The following is a 23892-nucleotide window of genomic DNA, read 5'->3' on the forward strand; positions in this document are numbered from 1 at the left end:
TCAATGAAGACATGATCACATATGGAAAAAATAAAAGGTTGAATTTTTTTTTTTTTTTTTTTTTACTGCTTTTCACTTTTTTTTTTTTGGAAGAATTACAAAGATAAAATATATTTTGAGTTCTATCTGCTACAGAAGCTGAGATATCAATAATTTACTAGGCGTTGACACAGTTGCTGAATTTACAGAAAAACTTCAGGTTTTAGGGGTATTTTTTAAAATCGGCCATAGGTTTTTAAGGTGTTTTTTCCAGGCGTTTTAGGCCTAAATGGGTTAAGGGCACCTGGTTTACATACAAAGTCTATGGTGTATACATCTAAAGGGGCTTTAAGACGTTTTACATTACATGTTTTGAAGCATTACGCTCCTTAATCGTCTTTAGAGTTGTTGAACAATTGGATCTTCATGATGTCTACGAACAGCATGGCCAGCTTCAGAAAGCGTTCACCAGAATACTCCAGCTTTGTCGCAAAACAGTATTTAGGGGGGGCCTGCTGTTCAGAACATGAAAAGAATATTTAAGTATGTTTGGACTCTTATGAAATATTTTGTCATATTAGGAAAAACCACAACTTGGACTCAATATAGCCTTTTAATGTGGATGAAATTATGAATAAAGTATGGAAATATTTCAATAAAAAGCTGACCTTAACTACCTTCAGGACACTTTAGCAGCAGTCAAACTGATCTGTGGTTCTGCAGGTGTATCTGAGCCATGATTCTTATCCAGAACAGCCAGGTGCCTATTATATTGCTATCCTCTGATCTAATCAACTGCTGCCCTCATTTCCAGCCACCTGCAGGGCCACTTGCACAACTTGGTGATTGAGGAGGGACTGAAGCAGGCAGGAGTGCCACAAACCATTAGCCCAGAGATAGAGCTTGGGGAATGGTGCTGATTTAGACTCTGTGTGATGTCGGGACAACGTGTGCCTCTACTGAGGGTCAAATTTAAAATTTACTAAAACCTGTCCATTAGATCAAGAACAGATTCAGCAGTTCTCTGCATCAGATATGCATCAGATAGTACACGCAGAGGTGACCAATGATGAATAATTAAACAGATCTCCAAGTTGTTGTAATTATAAATTTGGCAATTTGTTTTGTTTGGAAATAATTAGTCCTGTGACTAAATCTTTCCCCACAGCAACAGCATGTATAGGGAAGACTTATTAGTATTGATCAAACAAGCCAAGGATATATTGTGGCCATTTGGGCTGTGGTGCATAAAGAATCTGCCCTCTTTAACAAAGTTAAACTGATATCGAAGCAGCAGTCAATTTCTAAAAGAAACATCTAATTATGAGTAAATTAAAGCTACCTTGTTTGCAAAGTTTGATCTAAGCTTTTCTTGCAGACATAATAAACACCAGAATTGTAGTAATTCATTGTAAAGGGAGGTTGGAGACTTCTTTGAACAATGTAATGTTGTTATAAGTAATCTTGGCAAATGTTGAGGGGGGGGAACAGACTTTCATGATGTGAATCATGATATTTATCTTTAGAACAACAACATTAGACTGACAATACTATTACAGTTATGCCAAATTACTGCTAGAGATGGCAAGTTTAGGTTTAAACAAATCTTTTAATTTTAGTATCTTGATTCTTCTGACTGGAAATAGTATTCTGATTAGGGCTGCAACCCACAATTATTTGGGAAATTGATTAATCTGTCAATTATTTTTTTTTAATGAACTGATTAAAAATCAGATAGCCAAAGGTTCTAAACCTTTTCCACTTCAGGAGTGATGAATAGAGCATATTGATACCCAAAAAAGATTTAATCTAAAATGCAAAATGTTTACTTTTTTGGGGGGTATAATTGCTTTTAAGGGTGGGTTCCTCTGTCAGCTTAAGGCATGTTTTAGAGTCTGTAAACTCCAGTTACCGACTGATCAATTACTAAATCAGTTGACAATTATTTTAATAATCAATTAATCGCAAATTTTTTCAGCCCTAATTCTGATTAAATTAATACTTTAATAAATCCTTTTACTAACAAGGCCTTTTTTCTTTTCTCCAGGATTTTTCCATGCTATTATTCTGGCCGGAAGTAGCCAGTTTTTCTGGAAGAAACTGAAAAGGTCGAATTTACTGGAAACTTTTGTTTCTTTTGGTGAATATTTTGCCTTAAGCAGGCCCAAATCCAGTAATAACCTTGATGTGTGATTCAATATCTATAAACCATGCTGCTTTGGGGGCATGACTAGAAGAAGAAATTGAAGAAAAAGAAAGCCAGCTGGTGTAATCTGAGTATCCAAGAAAGCATTTTTCCTACCATTTAAAGGCTATTAGTAACACATTGAGGAACAAGTTGAGGAATCGTCTTAGTGTGGCAAAGGCTTCAAAACTTGCACTCTGTTTCCAAATGCTACGAGGCAAGAATGAGCTTTACTACTAAACTGTACTTTGCTGCTTTGTTGCTGCTGTTCTGTATGTGTAAATGCAGTGTTTCAACATGGTAGTTACTTTTCAAGTTTTGTGACCAATAGTTGTTCATTCATCTAGATTTGTATTATATACGCTTAAATAAATTTTTAATTTGTGTCACTGTGAGAATTGTCCTACAGATTTTTACTTATGTAGCCTGGCAGCAATAGTTAGTTGACATTTTAATGGAACTATTCCAGTTCTCCAAAATAAGATCAATTACCAGGACTTTTCTCCAGTTTCTGCAAAAGGAATTGGTGGGGGGAAAAGCCTTTCTTCAAGATTCTTCGACTTTTCCAGAAGAAACTGAACCCTGTCTGCTAATTAAGGTATAATAGGTATAATAGTAATCTCTTTAAATGAGGATCATAAACCTTGGTGCATACTCAACAGAAAACCAGAATTGTTCTTGCTCTGTTGGTGGAAAGGACATGTTTGACTTCCCTCAGCGTACCCACACTTGGCAAGAGCCTCAGTTCCCAAACTCATCTAAAGACTATATCTCAAGACACTACCGCAAATTAAAAACACAAAAGCAGCACAAGGGCATTTTTCCAATTGATGAGGAGGGGAAGTCATATTTTCTAACTACTTTGGAAGCCAACCATCACAACTATCCATGACATAACCAATCACTATAAAGACTTCAGCACCTAAAATAAGGGGGGCATTTCCCACCTGAAAACAAAAGGGGAAAATCTTAAATCTGCATTTCCTACTTAACACCTATAAAAATGCTGACCAATCGCGCAAACGTCCTGCCCAGTCACTGTGTCAAGATAAATCAGTGAGAACCCCAAAACAGCCTGTTTTCCCAGGCTGTGAGAGCAACAAAAAAATGTTCTTGTTTATCGTAGAACACCTCTAAAATTATATGTTGCAATCCTATAATTGGAAACTCAGAAGGGATATGGATTCTGACAAAATACAAAAACCCATACAAGTAGGTACAGAGCACAGAGAGTGTCTCCCTCTCTGTCCTCATTATTTAACAAATTCAAGGTCAAAATATTCTCAGCAGCAGGTTTTGATAAACTGTAGTAATGAATCTTCTCCAGCTTAAACCTACTGTTAACATTCAGTAGGGGAATCTTTTAATAAATAGTCATTCACCTTTCCTACTTTAAAGGCCAGTTTTCTTTCAGCTGCATCTATAGGCATATTGAGGGATTGCTGCAAAATCAACAGACACTTTCCACTGTAGTTACAAGCTGGAAGTATGATTGCTGCAGAGGTAACTCCTTGCAGTCCATGTGGTTACTTTAGATAGAAAACTTTTTACCAGTTTAAAAGATAAACTGTACTTCCTTCTACTGTTTGATAACCTGGTTTAAATTGAAATGTATGGAATAAATTTTTAATCTGACTATATGATTGAAATTCAATTAATGTTTTAAAGTGCCTTGACAGCATCTTTTATGAATTGACATTAAACACTTAAGCTAAATTGAATTTGTGGCAATAGCTGTGGTCCCTACTACGCTAACACACAGACTCACTGTGTCAATACCTCCTAAGGCAAAATAGAGCCAATGCCTTTGAACCCCTGGGGGCATTTATTCATGATTGTAGGTTGAACTTGATGTTCTTTGGTATAACACTGGTGATTTTCAGCCACCTGCATCATACAAATAAATAATGTGTGTAACATTGGTTTGATTTAAAAAAAACTTGTTATATAAAGAGAAACCTTAAAGGAGAAAAAAGAAAAGAGATGTGCATCAGATCAGATGTATCTAAGTCACTCATCTCAACTGAGATGAAAGCAATTATTACCAGATAAAAGCCTAGACAAGGGTAGCATTATTCAAAACATTTCTGAAAGCAGAGAGCTTGCTAAATGAAGGATGAAGATATAGCCAAGGATCATTTCCTGCATTAGAAAAGGAGAAGAAGCAAAAGAGCATTTCAGCATATTTTGCTTCGTCATTGTACAAGATTATGTCAAAAAAAAAAAGCGTTGAAGTTTTACAGATGTCCAAACACTCCACAAGGCTGTAGTAAAAGTTAACATAAAGAGGAATCAATAACACGTAGCTGTTGTATTTTTTTTCTACTAGGCGATTAGATGTGAAGGATTAAAGGAAAAACAGAGAGCCAAGCTGGTGGATGTCAGGTAAGACCTTCCTGTTCACAGGTTATGCATATCTTCAGCACCCCGCAGAAGGGATCTGCACTGCAAGAGTTACACTTGTAATGGAGATTAAAATCAATTCAACATACACTGAGTGCCTTGCAAATGTATTTTACCCCTGAAGTATTTTGTCAGACTAAGACTGCAAGCTTTGATGCATTTTTGGGATGCTATGTGTTAAACCCATAGAAAAGAGTACATAGGCATAGAGTGGAAGAAACAAGATGCCCTCTTTACGATTTCAAACTCTTAACAGACAGTTAAGCCTTCCTGCAATGTTAATTAGAACTGACATAGTACCAAGCTACTGTAGTAGTATTATGTATCTGCTATATTTGCATGCGTCAACGGACTTGAGGGTTTATTGTGTCTCTTTTGGAAAGTAGTCATACAAGAGTAGGTTCAAGGTATAACTAGGGGTAAGTATTGCCATGGGTATTGTGATACGGTACGTGCCACGGTACTTGGGTGACAATACGATATCACAATATTGCAATATCACTATTGCATATCTATTACAATATTTTTCCCAGCTATCAAAATTAAATGAATAGATAAAAAAGCAAGTACTGCATATATTTATCTGCAGATATTGATCATTTAGTTATTATTTTGGTATTCATGTTGTTTGGGGTTTGAGTGAGTCTACGTTTCCTATTGTGACTGCCTCGACTTGAGATATAGCGCTGCGCCGCATAGTAAAAGGGCTTCACAGTTCTATCTGCCAGAGTGACGGTTCAGAGGAAGCCCATTTTTCCCCCTCATTGTTTTAGGTAAAAAATTTTAGATATTTTTTTTATTGATACTGGAAACTGAAGATCGATATTATATCGGGCAGCCGAATATCACAATATATCACTAAATACATTTTTTACTTTTACTTCAGTTAAAAAAAAAAAAACTCAAGTACTGCCACTCTTAGTCGAGTACAGATTTTGGGTACTCTACCCACATCTGGTCATCAGTAAAGCTGTGAGAATGATGCAAGTAATAGCATTACAGAGAAAAAAGTCCATCCTAATTTTCCAGATCAAGTTTGATACCATAGAAAAGGAATGTGTTTAGTGCAATACAGCTCGTGATTTTTTACAATAATCTATACTCAAACTATTACTTTAAGGAGGCCAGAATTTGAATCATTATAATTGTTGAATTATCTATATTAATCTAAAAATCTAAAGAAAACGAAAAAAAAAACTAGTCAGATACAGTTCAAAAAGAAATATCCAGAAAAGTTAAAAACTTCAAAGAGATATAAAACATGTCAAATAAACATATAATTCTAATAAGATGGCTCCAAGATAACCTTGTCAGATAATAAAATATTAAAATGTTTTATGCAAGACTGTCTGATCTTCAAGGGTACAAGTGCCGGGAGATGTTTCAGGGATCAAACGGTACCGATTCATTTATGTTCTGTATTGCTTCAAGAGGTGAAAAGAGTGCAAACATTTGGGAGGCAGCAAGAATAATAGGTCAAACAATAGACAGGACAGGAAGAAGGAGAAAGCTGAGAGGCGTAAGAGCAAACCAGAGGCCGGAAAGGAAAATTAAAGGGTGGAGGATGAGAATGTAGGAAAGAGAAAAAAAACCATAACCCTTCAACATCCTGAAAGAGAAAGCTGATCATCTGGATGGATGACTATCCCTTTATCAGGAGGAGAGGAAGAGGCAAGACTGTATTAGCTAAAAGCTCAAAAGATGGAAATGTCTGGTTATTTAGTAACAAACAAACAAAGCAAATCCTGTTTGATCATTAAGGTTAATTTAAATATATCAATAGAATATAAGAATATATCAAGAATAAATTGTGCCTAAAACTCATCACTTGAACAGATTCTGAAACAGCATAAATATAAAAAATAACAATAAACCTGCAAAAAACAATGGGGGAAAGTGGAGCCCTATTGATTGTTTGTACAAATGCCGAGTCAGCCAGTCACATGTCGGCAATGCAATGCATTTAGAGGTCTTGACAAGCTGAATAAGATCAGCAGAAAGGGTGGTTTGATAATTTATGAACGTTTATCTAGTGGCTTCACAAATAACCATCTCTCACGTTTACCGAGAGTGCTCTGAAAACATGAGGGCATCCATTGAGCAGAAGGCTGATTTGATACGATAGAGAGGCAAGCACAGCTGAAATGACCAATATTTAACCCTCTCTGTGTGCACAACAATTGTAACAATGAAGCAGAGGGCCGGCAGCAGCAGCAGATTACATTGAGACTTGTTAAAATTAGGAAATAACATGAATCTTTCCAGCTTTATTTTAGAGCTGAAACAATACATTTCAATAATGTTGTTGCTGACCCTGTCAGTACCTTAATCACCCTTTTAATTATCATCTAAAGGCTTCACCAAACAGGTAATTAAATTATATTTCAAATAAAAATTATTGATCCACCCTAAGGAGATTTAAGATTTAAACCCTAATCATATCAAGCTTGTTTAAGTTGAGGATTAGTTAAAGTTAGAAATGAGTGAAGGGATGAAGTTATATCCTTCTGAAATATTCTTTTGCATAGCAACACATTAATGCACATTTATGCATAAATGTGTTTAACTTCAGTGATTGGTGGGAGAGGAGATTAAAACAGATTAGAACCTGTTACCAAAGTGCAAAAGTATAGACAGATACTGTCTATGAGGCAAACTTGCTCCATTGTTTATCTCTGCACGTGTGCAGACACATTCATTTTATGATCCTCTTTAATGAGATAAGTTAAAAGTAGCAAAGTGAGCTGTAGAGGCATTATCTGTTTGGGTTAAAATGATCTTTTGTGGCTGGGAGTCATTTCCATCTTGAGAGTATACAAGTAAGACATTTTGACAAACATAATAAAAGCAAATGCTGTGATAAAATCATAATATATGTTTAAAAAGAAACATCTAGATTTATTTTTGCAATGTTACCTGACCCAATTCCAACCTCTGCCTTATTTTTTACTTCCTCTGCTTCACACCAGTTGTGCTGGAAGTCAAAATGCAGTCAGCACACTGAAACCAAAATAATACGAATAACTTAACTCTGAATAGCAATGACTATTTGTTTTATATGCCCAAAATGACTGGGAAGTCTTTTTCACCTTTAAATTTTCCTTTAGGACAAGGTCCCTGCACAGCAATATGGTATATTTTCATTCATTGCCATCAGCGACTGAAACCTGACCTTTAATCACACAAAGAAATGTTGATCTATTGCCTGAAACAATCTGGCTCTATGACTATGACCTGGATGACTGAGAACCTTCATCAGCAATCTGGCTCTATATAGAATAAAAAACAGACTGTTCATTTGAATTACATTTTTACATTCCTAGATGATATGAAAAAACATCTAGCATTCAGATGAAAGGTAATGAGCCTCTGGAAGTATTTTTTAATCCTGTACTTCCTTGCAGAGGGGAAATAGGATCCATCTTATTCTTACTGAATAGTCAGAAGGGCTATTTGAAGCTTTTCTGGATACCTTAGGGTTTTTTTTTTTGCAGCAGATAAAGAAAGTTTTCTCCTATCCTGTCTAAAAAGACAAGGTCAGGCTGATCGTAGTGGGAGAGCGGATGGAAAAAAAGGACTCTGTGTCAAACTGCTGCCTAATTAGAGAGTTGACCAAGTCAGTAAATGCTCCAGATCAATCTCCTAACATGGAGAAGAGGTTCCTAATGGTAGGACTGCTTAATATAGAGATAGACTTGTAGTGTTGACAGCTAGAAGCACTATCCGTCTTCATTAAACCAACACTTCTCCTGAACTGGCAGTAATGAACAGCTATTTCTCTGCTCATCGTCTCTCCTCTCTCTCTTTCCCCATATGTAGAACGTTTTTTTATTTACTGCACATGGAGAAAGTGTGACAACCTTTATAAACTTGGTGTGGATGAAGTCAGTCTGGCCATATCTATAAACAAATCCCCTTGTTCTCCTCCAATTAAAACATATAGGTAGTGATACTTTTTAACCAGGCAAGATTTAAAAGCCAAATGCTTATCAGTTCATTTTTGACCACTTCCCTTACTGTAATTCAGAATTTAACTCATATATAGTGGGCACAACCAATTAATCAGTTTAGACCATTGGCAGGACAACAATTTGTTTCCTATTTGACATTGTTTGTTTGAGGTCATTTTCCTGTTATTTTATTAACAAAGCATTCAATAAATTAAAACATAAAACCCTCAATCTGTTCTGAACATAGTTATTATTCAAGTACAAAGATTAAAGGAGTGAGAACTTTTTTACCAGCTATAGAAACAGAATTGTTTATAAAAAGCTACACATGGCCAATTTTCACACAAAGAAGCAAGAAAAATAAAAGTTCAAGGGGTGCTGGAAATTTTGCACTTTCACGCATTGGTGTTTCTTAACACCAATGCATCCGTTTGAAACCACCATGAGCATGATTGATATGTGCTTTGACAACAGAAAAAACATTTATTTTTTTAAATGGGGCCATGTTCAGCAGATGTAGGAGCCATTACAATGCCAGATTATGGCATCCCTAGTATCAACGTCTCTCAGTTTGTAGGTTGAACTTCCTTTGTGCCATTTTTTACTTGTATTGACATAGCTGAAGACCCCTCATTAATGAGCATGATAACGGCAAAATTCCCAACCTGTTACCTTCTTCAAGTTCATTCATATTTTTATTCACTTTTGCTTCATCTCAACATGTCAAATTAGAGAAAGGGATACAAAGTCAAAGGGTGAAGCTCAATTTAAGGCAAGTAAAATGAGTCAGCAAATGTCAATGCTGAACGCACAAAATGGCAAATGGTAATACAACTGGCAAATAGCAGGGGCTATATTCAGACATTTGTTTTAAGTATTAAACATTAGATTTGTCATATTTAAACTTGCATACCAAAGATTTACTTTTTGCTTCACATAATTTTCTACAATAGAGGGGTGGATGTATAGCGACCTCTAAGGACCAATGATTGGTTATTTCGCTACAATATACGTATTCATTGGTTTCTTTAATTACATAATTAGGCAGTCAAAGCGAAACAAAGAATTATGACCTTAGTGAAAATTACATGAATAATGAAAAAGAAATTAAAGTTCTGGGGAAAACCAAGTCTCAAAACTGTGTGATATGACAATTTTGGTATGCATCTAGTGTTGCTGCCTTTGTCATATTACCGGTATGTTGTTTTGTTTTCAGCATTATAAAAAAGTTGAATACTGATATATAGAGGCAAAACAACAACTCCACTCCAGAGTAACCACACTCTGGTTCTCATTGCCTAGTATGGTGAATCATGCCTTGGTAACATTTCCATAATTCTGGTCTGCTTTACCAAACTGACAATAAACATTAACTTTATATGACAAAAGTCGTGGAGTTATATTTTTGAAGAAAAATAATAGACTATGGGATTTTTCTAATTCAAAATTAGCTGAAAAAGTTAAGAAGGCTTTTGTTTTCACTTTATTTAAATATGTAGTTGATTATAAACAACTTAATTAATGATTAAAAAAAAGATTGTGGGCCGACAATATAAATAAAGAATAAATCCAGTGTTGAAATATATTAAGATTAAACAATTCTGTTCCGATTTTCTCTAGTTCTGTTCTACATTTCTGATCAAAAAGTTTGGCATTATTTTATTTAAATTAATGAATTGATAACCAGACCGTAGAGTGAGCTTCAAAACATGAAAAACGAACAGAGCAGTTGAACAAATTGAGCAAATGCATTTCGACAAAAAAATTGCATTTTTTTTTTTTTTTTTTTTATCAACTTCAAGCGTTGGATTTATTAGTGATATTATGCATCAAAAACGTGTTTTGCTTGGTGCAAATTACTTTGCTCATATACTGAACATGGGTGTATAAGTGAACATGATTTGCAGAGTAAAGCTTTTTCATTGGTACTTCCTTTAAAACGGTAAAAAAAAAAAAAAGACTACCAAAAAATTGAAGAATTGTAATAAGTTTGATTTTTTTATGTACAATTAAACAAAATAATAGAAGCAATTACAAAGCCTTTTCCATTAATGGAATTAAATGCCCAAAAATAATGGAGAACTTTTTCAAACTAAGAAAAATAAAAACTAGACAAGACTAATTACTCCATAATTATATTCCAGCAGGCTTTGAAGATGAAGTGGAGATAAAGATGGAAAAGCTGAATGTTAATTCTGAACTGATGGTGTTTATTCTTTTATGTGGTTCTTTGAATAATGTTTTATCATAATTATTTTAGTTGGTGGAGACAACTAATTATAAATTATGTTTGCAAAAAAATATTGTCTTCAGGAAAACATGGACAAGGGAATGGTTCAAGGATTACCCTGAGCTCTGGAGAGCTGAATGGAATGACATCCTGTAGAAGGTCTCTTTCCAGTAAAAAAACAGTTAGTCCATTTTATAGAAGTTAAAAAACTATTTTTTTTTTTTTATATATATATATTCAAAACTGTGTTTATAAGTGTTACTCATAAGAGACAATTAACAGTTACTGCCTAAAGGGAAAATTTTCATTTTTTTCCCCTAAATTCTGTTCATTTAAATATTTCTACATCTATGCGTAGCAATTATATTTCTATGGTAAAACAACAGTTTCAACAATTTTATTGAAAAATATTTTATATTTAAGAAATATCGAAAAAAAGTCAATTAAAAAAGCGATCCATCAGTTTTTTATGAGAGGGTCATACTTGTCCGCAACGGCTGATCACATTTTTGTTGTTTTGGGTATTTTTTTTTTTTTTTGGTTGATTACAATATATTTATAACATTTGACTGAAAAAATTCATCTCTGTATGACTTCATTCAATTAACTTTTACAATTCCATGTAACCCAAAAAAAAATCTACTTCCCTTCGACTGGTTATAAGATCTAGGTGACCCTGACCTCAAGTTTTACTAGAAATGTTGGACACATTTGTCTTTAGAGCTCACAGATTTGGAGAAGCGAATAAAATCAATATTAAGCTCATGTTGATGAGAAAATATTCATTTTATTTTAGCACAGTGTTCAGGAAATTACAAAATTACAAAATTTTAAGTTTATATCATCATTAAAGCACCTGCAGCCTGTCAATAAAATCCTCCCAGATTACCATTTGATTAGAGTTTCATTTCAACTTAATGACATCTAAAATAATATTGGCTCAAACAGCCTTTGTGTTTTTTACATAAGAACTCTTTATATTTCCAATGATACTGTAATACTGCTAAAACATTACAAAATAATAAGCCCTTTTAAAGACCAATGAGAGATGGATCTTAAAACAGAATTGCTCTGCACATGACTGAAGACCAAAATGGGAAAAAGACAAGGAAAGACGGGGTAAAACAAGCCATTTGCTAAGGGTGGATGGAGGATGTTGAATATTTATATAGACCTATACTAACAACAACAGAGAAGTCAGGGTGAAAGAGGAGCTGACCCAATGAATCTGTCCAAATGTTACCTTATCACTCAGCACTAATGGGAAAAGGATAATGAGACGGCCAAATAAAACAGAGAAGCTCGATCTTTCAGTGAAGCAGCTCTAGAGCAAAGCTTTAACTGATGGTTTTAGGTGCCATTAAAAGAACAAGAGCCCCTCAGCACATTTGGGTATTTGGCAGCAAATTTGTTGTACGCAATTTGGTTGTACATTGCATCAATGTCAGGCTTCATGACAAACAGCTCAATATGCAAAAAGAATTGGCCATGCTACTCAGGGCTAAATGTAACTCTCAGTTCTCGCACAGATCCTAATGGGAAAGAGTAAAATTAACAAATCAGATGACCGGTCACGATCAATCCTCTGCTCTAAGCAGGCAATCGTAATTTTCTCACAACCCACCTAATATCATACAGCTCAGTGGGTCCAAAAGAGGGAGGGTTGAGGTCAACTTACAGAACTTATTCTGAGGATTTTTAGTTGATTTAATTTATATTTGTTCGGGTAAAGTTGGCATCAATACCCAGGCTCACAAGTTTCTGCTGAAATTATTCCAGGAGGTTCAAGGTCTTTTACTTTAGCTGCTGCTGCAACACATTACACTTACTAATGCTTATTTGACCAAAACACACAGAGTAAACACTACATACATATGAAATGGATTATGAGAAATGATTTATCTACTTTTTACAGAGTTTGTATACTAAACTGATCTAAGGAGGTGATTACCTACATTTTTGAAAAATACTAAAACTTGTCATGTTGATGAGCAAAAAGCATAAGTGTGGTCTGCCTCAGTCACAAGAGCTGTGTTTCCAGCCAATGGAAATGAGAATTTTAAGCAAACTTTTAAAAGTTCGAAAGCTGGAAATGCAAATTTGCCGTTTTTCCTTTTGGTTTAAAGTGAATCAACCAAGCACTGCAAAGCGTAATATCATACGCCGTCTTCCACATTACATCATCATGCATGGCTGTAGAATATGCCATAGGGTATCACCTTAGTGATAGTTGATATTGGAGGAAGTTTTGAATTAAGAAAAACTTTTAATTTAGCATTTCTGTTATGCTTGGCTAGGAATAACACTGTAAATTACAAAGAACAAAAAAAAGGCATGGAATCTGAATCATTAAAGAAAAGGGAAAAAAAAACAGAGACAGGGAGCAAAGTGACTCGGATCACTCCCTTGGAAAGGAAAATGAGTTCAGGGATGAGTGGTTTTTTTCAAGCCATCTCTGAAATCCTCAAAGAGTGCTGCTGATTGCACCCGCCTCCAATTTGCTCTGTTACCCTTAAACACACCATTGTCCCCGTGCCCACACTCTGCTTGTTGGACTGATAATCCAGTGAGAAAAACGCTGTTTTATCTCATAAAAAAACGAAAGATGAAACAAAAAAAAAAAAAAACTGCTGAATGAATGGTGGGAGTATAATATATGGTCTGAGTCATATCCTGGCCTCCTGTGTTGTCCCCTCCTGTCCCAGCAGCTTTAAGTCAACCCAAATGCGTAAGTAAGATAAATACATAGTTAGGGGGTAAAAATAATCATGACACACCCGATAACATTTTCAGAGTACAGGAAACGAAAGGTTCCAATGGAGACTTAAGAAACTGGCGAGAGGCTGTTTGTGTATAGCTATGTGATGGAGGAGAAAACCCATCAAGAAACATCTATAACAACAGTGTCTACAATTAACTGTTTGGAGAGACATAAAGAACATTTTTCTTTTTTTAATATATTCCAACCATCTATAATCTAATCTATAATCTATGGTATTCAGACCACATGGACAGTAACGAATCTAGAGGTGGCTAATTTTATAATAAATTATTAGCAATTGCAACAGCTTATCAGGACCCTTAAGCCCTGTCAAACCGTGACAATTTATTTATTTATTTTTTATTTATTTTTTTTAACAGTGTCCTGTCTGGCATTGTGGCAATAAGAATAATTGTCTTGATGCCAAAAGGAGCCCAACAGATAACGTGATAATTTAGACAGCGTATGCGGTATGACGTATGAAAAATCTGACAAAAATGCTGGCTTACGTTTAATACGTTATGGGTATGTTTTGTATAAGTCATGAGCAAGCTGAAGTATGCATATGCTCATATGTGGGGCACAAGTTTCAGGTAAGTTATCTGATCTTGAGATACGTTAAGTCTAAGTTACTCATAAGTCTTGGTGTCCAGCTTATCCAAAACGTATTAGTAACTTGTGCATAACTTATGCGTAACTTATCACAAACTTATTTCCAACGCATATCAGCGTGTTTCACATGTTCCAGATGACAGCTGAACATGTTTCTAACTTGCAGCTACTGAATAATGGGATATTGCTAGCATTTTAGCATAAAAGTGAGTTCACAGAAGGGAAACTGTTAGTTCTCCTCAAGACTCCATCCCCATCATAGGGTGAGTGTGATGGATCCTCCCTGTGTTCACCCCCATGGCCAGGACAAGTAAACTTCCTAGCACACATGATGCTGAATTCAGTTCAATTCAGTATATTCATATAGCACCAATTCACAATGCACGTCATCTCAAGGCACTTTACAGTTCACCAGATCATAAAGTCAAATTGATTTAAAGTTTTCTATCTAAGGAAAACCAGTTGATTGGATCGACCCATTGACTCGAATGCAGTCCCTCACACTAAGCATGCTTGTAGTGACAGTGGAGAGGAAAACTCCCTCTTAACAGGAAGAAACCTCCAGCAGAACCAGGCTCAGTGTGAGCGGCCATCTACTGAGGCCGACAGGGCTTCAAGGAGAATCTGAATCTTTTTTTTTTTAGATGATGATACAGTGTTGGACCACTAGGGCTGGGCAATTTATTGGTTTTTATCAATTAATTAAATTCTTTTGTATATGAAGTTTTAATAAATGGAAATCTGAGAATAGATTTTTGAGCCTCATCACCCATCCCTGTTGCCCACATTACAAAGTCTATCATGATACAATTTTAAATGAATTAATAAGAATTATAAATTGAAATGATGATTATGAATTATAATGAAATAGGATCTGGATAGCTGCTGGTGATCTATCCAGATCCTATTTCATTTATTATAGACATATCACTGTTTTATTGAAGAGATTTGAAGAAGGAAAGTTACACAGTTATAATGAAATTGATGACATGTCAGTGATATATTTTTACGTTATAAACTGCCTTGTTAACAGGAACATATGATAATTTAAAATACACATAAAGTGCATCCCATCCAATAAGCAAAGCCATGATAATAATTAAATACTGTGTTTTTACAATAAACACAGTATCGGCTTTATTGCATCATCATAAGCCACACTGAAATTTTACACCAGATCTCAGCATCTCAATATGGTGTTTCTGTGGATGATGGAAAAAAATGCTCAGATGCATGCAGAGGCCAACCGTTTGAGGCCCAGCTCAATGATACATAATGCAGAGGCCGTTAGCTGAGAAGACAGCAGGGGCTTTCAGACTGCAGCCAAGCAGGAGAGCTGAATACAGCCACCCCATAAATACAGAAAAAAATAACTCGGATTAAACCTGCTTGGCAGCTGCAACATGTTCAGCAATTTAGCCACACAGTGTTGGCTTTGAGACGGCAATTTGACAAGACAAGCTTGTCGCATTTCATCTTAAGAGATAACAACCAACAAGTGTGGAGGAAAGAGTTTCAAACAGGATTCCCAAAACAAATAACAGAGCACTGAGACAGAAAAAAGGGTGATGACAGACACTGATAATATGAAAGTGAACAAGTAAGGCTTTAAAGAGAATGAGAAAGCAGCCGAGGCAGTTTGAAGAAGAATACAAAAGAAATGGTGAGATAACCTGAAAGCTAAGACACTGCAAATGCTTTTTTAACATTATAAGGAGCAGTTTCAGCTATAATAAAGTAAAAATAAAGGCAAAGGTAATAAAACTGAATGAATGAAGTCCAGCTAGAGTGGATGGATGGATGGATGGATGGATGGATGGATGGATGGATGGACGGACGGACGGACGGACGGACGGACGGACGGACGGACGGACGGACGGACGGACGGACGGACGGACGGATGGATGGGGGCAGGGAGAATGTTTTGGTTGAGGCCTATGGTGATAAAGAAAGCTGACTTAAGAGACAAATTTTGATTTACCAACTTGTCTATGATCTGACCCTCACCTATACCATGAGATATGGATCAGTGAAAAAGGGATGAAAACCTGAAATAGTCATCCTCCGCTTTATAGTTCTGACATCACATTTATGCAATGGGAACTCTGAGTATATCTATCCATTTATCCATCCATCTATCTATATAGGTAGATATCTTATAAAAATATTGCCTTCAGAACCCCTACAGCCAACCCATTTCTACCTCCAGTATCATTATTGGTCAACAGACCAATAAAAATGTAACAAAAAGTTAAATATTAACTGGTTAGACCCCATTTCATCATGAATGCTCCCTTAAATAGATGCTCTTCTTCTTCCAACACTTCATGTCAAAGTCCTCATTGAAATCGTTATAAAAATATGTTTTGGTAAGTTTGAAAAACAAAAAAAACAGTTGTGGCATCTCTAGTTGAAACAGTGAATGAATTCTGATGACATTTGATCAATGGCAATCTATATATTATGTCTCTATAATCCTTAAGTACTGGTATACAATTTTTAACTATAAAAAAGTATGAATATTAGCTATAATTTGTTTTCAAATCATTACTTATAAAGTATGAATTATCTCTTAAAAATTAGGAAAACATACTTTTACTGTGTGATAAAGCAAGAAACAAAAAAAAAAGCTGTAGATATAAAAGAGTAAAAAAAACATTTGTTCTCAACTTAAGACACAAAATAAAATATTCTCATGTTGTGGAATAAATAATGATGAGAAAAGATCAGCAACAAAGAGGGAAGAAGGAGCGAGAGGAAGAGTTGGAAAAAAAGTGTGTGGGCAGCAGGGATGGAGACTGTTTTTCTTTCTGCTTTCTGGCCATGAGGGTGAATCTCCGATTGCTGAAGCAAACAGACATAGATTTGTGACAGCGGAGCAGGCAACTAAACTCTCTGGGCGACTCAGCCGTCGCAAACGCCGCTGTTACCGATAAACGCTACAGGCAGTACACAGAAATGTGCAAAAACAATGCATGCTAATTTCCTGTCAGGTAAAATATTTACCGACCCGACTCATGCACAATTATTTACCACTACAGAATTTACCCATCTGTGACAAGCGATTAATAACCACAGCATAACTGATTACTTTCTCGAACACTTTATGTAAGGTGTGTTGGCGAAATCTGCTCTCCGTCGTGATTCTGCAGAGCTCTGAATCCTCAGGCTGGAAACAGGAACAGCTTTCTCACCCTCCCACTCCTCCTCCTCCTCCTGGGCTCCTACCACCATTTGCTGCTGACCTCTCGGTTCAACCGAACCCGAGCTCACATTTCTTTCCCGGCTCCATCTCTGGAGTCGTTCTTCCTCCACCTCCTCTTACCTTATGTATTTCTTCTGAACCATCACACCAAACAGTCACGTGTTTCCATTTCTGCCTCCCTCTTGATTGGATTTTTCATTTTTATTTCTATTGGTCAGCCGCACGGCTTTCAGAAACACGCCCAACAAGATGATACAAAAGTTTTGTGATCGGATATAATCAAACATTTGAAAATTGTCTTTAGTCAGTAATAGTGGTGGGAAAGATACAATGCAGATAGGAAAATGTTTTCTTATCTTACTCCATGGAAAATATACATTTAGTGGAATATTTTAGAGTGCCTTAAATATCATCAGGGACACTGAACTCTGATACCAGGGAAATTAGTAGAAAACTATTAGTTTGGCTGTAAGATGCACTATTAATGTTTTAAGTATGACCATTTTATAGTTTTAAATATTATACAGCTATTACTTTAAATGGTTTCAGGGTTTCTTTACATTTTTAGACTTTTTACTGAACTTGCAGTGTAAAGGAATCAGCAGTGGACCAAAAACTGCCTCATTCATGAAAGCCTGCACTGACACCCAACATTTACTACGTGTACGCTAGAGCAGGAAACACACCACAACCTTAATAACCTGAAATCCAAAATCTGAGATTTAGGCTTATATGTGGCTTTGCAAAAACTTGTTTTTAACCAAAATTGCTATTTTAATTTCTGTTTTCCTCTGCAGTTACTACAAGTTTTAACATGTTTAGCTTTAGGGTGGTAATGTTTTCATGGCCTTAAATGCCCTCTTGTCAAGACTCCCTTGTTGCATCTTACCACATCGTTGTGTTTATTTTTAAGTCCCATCCATGGCGCTGCACACTAGCAACAACTGTCTCCTCCCTTCTTTGTGATTAAAAACCCAGTTCAATCCCTTTACTTCCATCTAAAGCACTGGAGGAAGAAAGTTAGTGTCATACTCTTGTTAAAGACCAAAAATGTGGTTTGAAATTTGACATTTCTTATACACGTTGCAAATATTTTCCTGATGCAATTAATTGTGAAGCCATATTTGCATCAACTTTAAACTGTATTTGAAATCTGTTTTGAAACAGTCACAGAGGGAAAACAGGGCTTTCACAAACCAAAGGTTTAATCAAATGGGAGGAAATTAGTCTGACCTCAACATGAATACATAAACAAATAATCAATTCAGTTTTGTTGACAAAAATTGCATGGATAGTCTTTTGTCTAAAATAAAAAAAAATAAAAAAAATAGCCTGTTGATGATATCAGACCTTAATAAATCTTTTAAATTAGCTAAACATTAATGAGAGATGGTAGAGAGGATTAAATATCCAAATAATAATGAGCATGCTTGATGAAAAGAGACAATACAAGACAGAGTTTAAAAGTTTTTGTGCTGCGATTTAGCATTACTGAGAGATAGGGAGATTCAGCTTGATATTTCAAACAACATGAACCATTATTGTGTGTGTATGTGTAGCTGTCTAGCCATTGAGTGAGGACAATTTTTCCAATTTCCCCATCAGATTAAGGACCAGTTGTTGCAAAGTGAGGACATTTTGCTGGTCCTCAAAAGCTATTTTGCTAACGGTTAGGTTTAGGGCTAATGCGTCAATTGGGTTAGGGTGAGGTATTCATTCTTAATGGATAGGTTTAGGGTTAGGGCATAGAAAAGGTTGAAAATGACTGAAAATAATTGGAAGTCAATCGGAGACAAACACATGGTCCTCACTAGATATAGCAGAACGAGTATGTGTGTGTGGCCAACGTAGCTCTGGCTAACAGCCAGTAAAATGAAGAGGCTTTTTCCACTCACCCTGGGCTGCCAGTTTTCATACTGCTTCTGCAAGTTTGCCCCGATGGTCTCCAGGGCTTTCTGTGGACTCATTGACAGAGGATCTGACAGGAAAAACAAACGCAGTCAAACCACAATGCAGTCTCTTACTTACACACACACATACAAGCATGTACACACAGGCCAGCTGCACAATACTATCACATATGCAGATATCAATTCTATATTGAAATCATTTTTAAAAACACTATGAGATCAGCAACTCAAGTCTATAACTATGAAGAAAGCACAGAAAAAGTGAAGAAAAATGAAAGATTAGATTAGTTCATTCAGCAATAAAAATCTTCAAAAATATGCCTTAGAAATCAGCTAGGGCTAACAAAAATGTGTTGGATTAATCGATATTTGAAATAATCGTTAACTAATTTATTAATCGATTAATCATTAACTGGACTATAGAAACTAAAACATTCCTTTAGCTGACAGAGCAAACCACGTAGATTATACCAAAATTGTACAAACATTTATAAATATTTTGCATTTAAGATTTAAAAAAGTACTTTTTCTTCTGACAATATGCTCTACCCGGAACTCCGGAAGTGGAAAAGTTTTAGTTTTAATTCTACAAAAAATCTTCTTAATCTTTTGCTATCCAATTATTATTTGATTAATTGAAAAAAATAATTGTTAGAATAATCGTTAGTTGCAGCCATACAATAAACTTATATAACGTTATATAACATTATTCAATGACCCAAAAAAAAAAAAAAAATGGATTTAAAGATGTATATTTACTGCAGTTGCCTCTATCGGTTCCGTTAGATAGTGAGATAGTGATTTATGTCAGATTTTCTGGGCTTGCGCGTCGGTTTGACAAGCTGTGCTCTCTCGTTCGCATGGCTGCTTTGTTGAAACCCAGGCGCAGGGCCGTAACTACCATTTAGGACACCAAGGTCGTGACCAAAACTAACAGGGGGGCAAGAGTGGGGCTGGTGTTTGTTTATGGGAGGACAGAACAAAGAAATGGAATGAAAAGGGATAAATAACAGGGCACTAATTGATGGAGTAGTAGTAGTGACTGTGGCATCGGAGGCTGCAGCTTGCACCGGGGGTCTAAAAACTGTGATTCTATCCTCATATGAAGCTTATTACCAGGCCATCCAGATTTAACTTTTTTATTTCTGATAAGATACAAATATTGCAGCCACGAGAATTGACCAATACCGATATTTGTCCCGATACAATATTTGTATGAATCATACATGCTTTTATTGCTCATTTGATAACGTATACTGTAAGAAAATGCTTGATCAAGTGATATTACTAAAACGGAGAACAATACTTTACAAAAATAGGTATGAGAACAATTGACCCGTATAGTATTAATCATTGGTTTGCAGCAACTTTAAAGAGAAGCAGTGTTTCTATCAGCATGACAATATTGGAGATTTTAGATGCAGGCTGGTATATTATTTTTTTGGCTTATATCAGAGCAATATTCAATATTAATCGGGACACTTGAAATAATTGATAGCCAAAATCTGTAAACATGACTAATAGTTTAATTTGACCTAGAAGTGACAGTTTGTGATCATAAAAATCTGATTTACCATTTTGTCTTAAATACAGGGGGCATAACTGGAACCAATTTTACTGGGGCACTTGCCCTGTTTGCCGCTGTCTTTGGGTAATGGATTGAACATCTTACGCTGCTCTCTAAATTGCATTTTAAACATCACCACAACTTTCTCCCTGACTGGTTCCTCAATGCTGTTTGTTCACTAATGTCCTGTAACACACCGTTGAGGCCTTCAGAGAACTGACATCAGATTCACACAGCGGGACCACATTTAGAAGACAACTTACTTAGGAAGGAAGTTGGCTGTGTGAGATTATATTTAGCTCTTTCAGAGACAAAGCGGTGAATGCAAATGTTTTTTCACCCTTTTCATGGAGGTAAATAAAATTGCATCATTTAATTTTTACTTCACAATTATGTATTTGGTTTTGTTGGTTTACTTTAAAACGTTCAACAAAACCCATTGATATTAAGGGTTGGAAATGTCTCAGACTGAGGTAAAAAAAAAAGAAGATCTAAACGGCTTTTTAGTTGACCAGTTTGTTGGACTCAAAAGTGAGGAAGCATCTCTAAAGTGACCCCAGCAGCTAGCCTGGGCGCACCAATTTGGTGAGAGTGTGGGTTGCGGATATCATCTTAACTAAGAGATACCGAACCAACGCCCACTCAGGTCAACTTAATACTCCGAAAGAGCAAAGATGGCAAGGAGCAATGGCTCAAAGTGTCAAAGCCTACGGATAAATCATGCAGCTAGACATTTCCTGCAGTTATAAAGACTTTAGACATATCAGTGGAGCGGTGCATGAAAACAAAACACACACAAAAGAAAGACTAGTTCATATTTTTTGGCTGCAAACATGATGTCGTAACTTCCCCATATATTCAAATGTCAAAGGGAGCCTTTTACAGTCAACAGTCATAGACATATAGGCCAAATACCTGTAATATCTGTTGTCTGTTGGTCAGACAAGTCTCTCATGTTATCCAAATGAAGCTTATGAAAATAATTTAAAATGTCTGTTCACTTTTTATTTCTTCTTCATGTGTTTGGTAGCAAAAATATAAACAAAAACTGTTTTATTGTGTATTTGTGCATTTCTTGGAATCTCTTCAAGCTGCGTTTAAAAGATGTTTTTTCTCATTTTTAAGAATGATAACAGGAAGGGTTCACTCACCTATCCAACACTCCAGCCTGGCACATGGGGATGTCTTGACCACATCAGGAGGGTCCACTCCCACATTGAGACACAACACCAGAGCCACACTAACCGTCTTCATCTGTGGAAGGACACAAAAGCCATGTAATCCTGTCCTAGATTACAAATTTATACTCTTCATTTAAGAGATGGACGATCCTGAACAACCATAGCTGTAACCAGATTTGTTAGACTTCAATAGGATTTATTTTCGACGTTTATTGCTTTTTTTATGGATTGCTTTTTCAATACAAATCAAGATTCACCCATAAATATCACAAAAATGAATTCATTTTACTGTCAACAGCATAATAAGAGATGTTAACACTGATGCAGTTAGTGAGCAAAGAGATAAACAGGAAAATGCAGTAAAGTAACCATTGATTTGTGGTTTATGTTGCTAGTTCTGACACACACCATTAACCCTGAGAAGACAGCTTAGGATCCCTGCTGTGCAAATTAAATATTGAACAAGCAGTGAGCCACTGCCACCTGAAACTCCTTCTGTCGGGTCACCAGATGTCAAGCTATGCCAGACAGTGTGGATCCATCCTGCAGCTCCTAATGAGCCAGAATCAGGTCCCCTACTCAAGGAGGTGGGCTTGCATTTAAGAACATTAAAGGGGAAATGACTGCTTCTCATTTGGAGCTCTCAAATCTTTGTGAGTAGCATACGTTTTCTTCCATTTTTTTCCCCCCAGTGAAACGAGACAACTAAAATTATGTTGATCCAGGTCGAACACTGATTGCACTTTACTGTTACTGCTATTCTCACCATTAACTTTGGGCGCCTCCCAGTTTTTCTTAATTTGAGGTACTGCTGGATCATTGCCTCTGCATTATCTTTCTCAGATGGTGCCACTGACAGAAGTATTGTTGCCAGTAGCCTCATGTACCCTCTTTGTTTCCCTTTGCCATACAAAGTACTGCTGGCTCACCTCTCCTTATTTAGCTGCGTCTCAATCCTGGTTGGTGCTATTCACAGAGCTATTAGTGCCCTAGTGCATTCTTCATTTTCCCTGCCTATAGAAAGTAACCTGGCTCATTGTGGCAGTTTCTTCACTGTATGATGATATTACAGCCTTTGCCTTATTGCATTTTTTTCTTGTTAACAGAAATAACGCCTCATTCAGTGCTTTTCTGTAAAGCAGTATCTCCCTCCTGAACAATGCCACTGAAAGAGCTACAGTCTGCAATAAACACTGTACTTACTCTGTTTTACCCTACAATCGAAAAAACCTCTAAATCAATGATTCTGTGTTGAGCCGTGTTTCCTTCCAGAATGGTCCCATTGAAGCAGTTCTTGTGGTCTTTAACTTTGTGCACTCCCTTTTTCCTTTTTTTATATGAAAGCAGAATATAATTACAAAGAAAATGTGTTTAATGGTCTCTATCACTGCAGCACTGCCGGTTGTTTTACACCACTCGCCTCAATGTGTATGTTATAACACCACAGAAAGGTGACCTTTTTGCAGGCAATGTTACAAAACCATACTGTAGACCCACAGAGCACGTACTGTATGTATACTGAGGAATAAGTGCAACCTTCTGCCTGAGCAGGGTTAGAAGACGTGTTATTGTGAAACTAATTAAGGCCCCCTGTGTCTTCCCACCAAATGAATAAAAGGTCAGTGTGCTAGTGGGACTCAGCGGGTCTACACTTGACACGTATAAGCAGCCTTATACACTATGGCACACTATATTACATTAGTTCACTCATTTAAGTTTGATTTGTGCCCTTTTCTTCCCTGCAGGATCGATGTCAAGACTTAACGCCTTATGGGGATGTAAAAGTTCTTTGAGGGTTTTCAAGTCAAAGATTTTAACAAAACCTCCATAGTGTACTAATCCCTCTGTAGTGGTAGTTTGGAATCTTTAAGCAGACGTAAATACACTTATAAACAAAGTAAAAAAACCT

General features: G+C 36.2%; 1 protein-coding gene across 4 annotated transcripts in view; it reads right to left on the reverse strand.

Annotated features, from left to right (window-relative positions):
• The window catches only part of rptor (regulatory associated protein of MTOR, complex 1), a 214629-nt gene that overhangs the window by 162776 nt on the left and 27961 nt on the right, over positions 1-23892 (reverse strand). For all 4 annotated transcript variants that reach the window (XM_015375832.1, XM_015375830.1, XM_015375831.1 and 1 more), the window contains exons 3-4: positions 21954-22056; positions 19221-19303 (exon numbers count right to left, since the gene is read on the reverse strand). In XM_015375832.1, the coding sequence (XP_015231318.1) occupies positions 19221-19303; positions 21954-22056 (186 nt within the window). The remainder of the gene's footprint in view (positions 1-19220; positions 19304-21953; positions 22057-23892) is intronic.

The sequence above is a fragment of the Cyprinodon variegatus genome, unplaced genomic scaffold (genome assembly GCF_000732505.1).
Source record: "Cyprinodon variegatus isolate N-32 unplaced genomic scaffold, C_variegatus-1.0 Scaffold126, whole genome shotgun sequence".
In the NCBI taxonomy this organism is placed as follows: domain Eukaryota; kingdom Metazoa; phylum Chordata; class Actinopteri; order Cyprinodontiformes; family Cyprinodontidae; genus Cyprinodon; species Cyprinodon variegatus.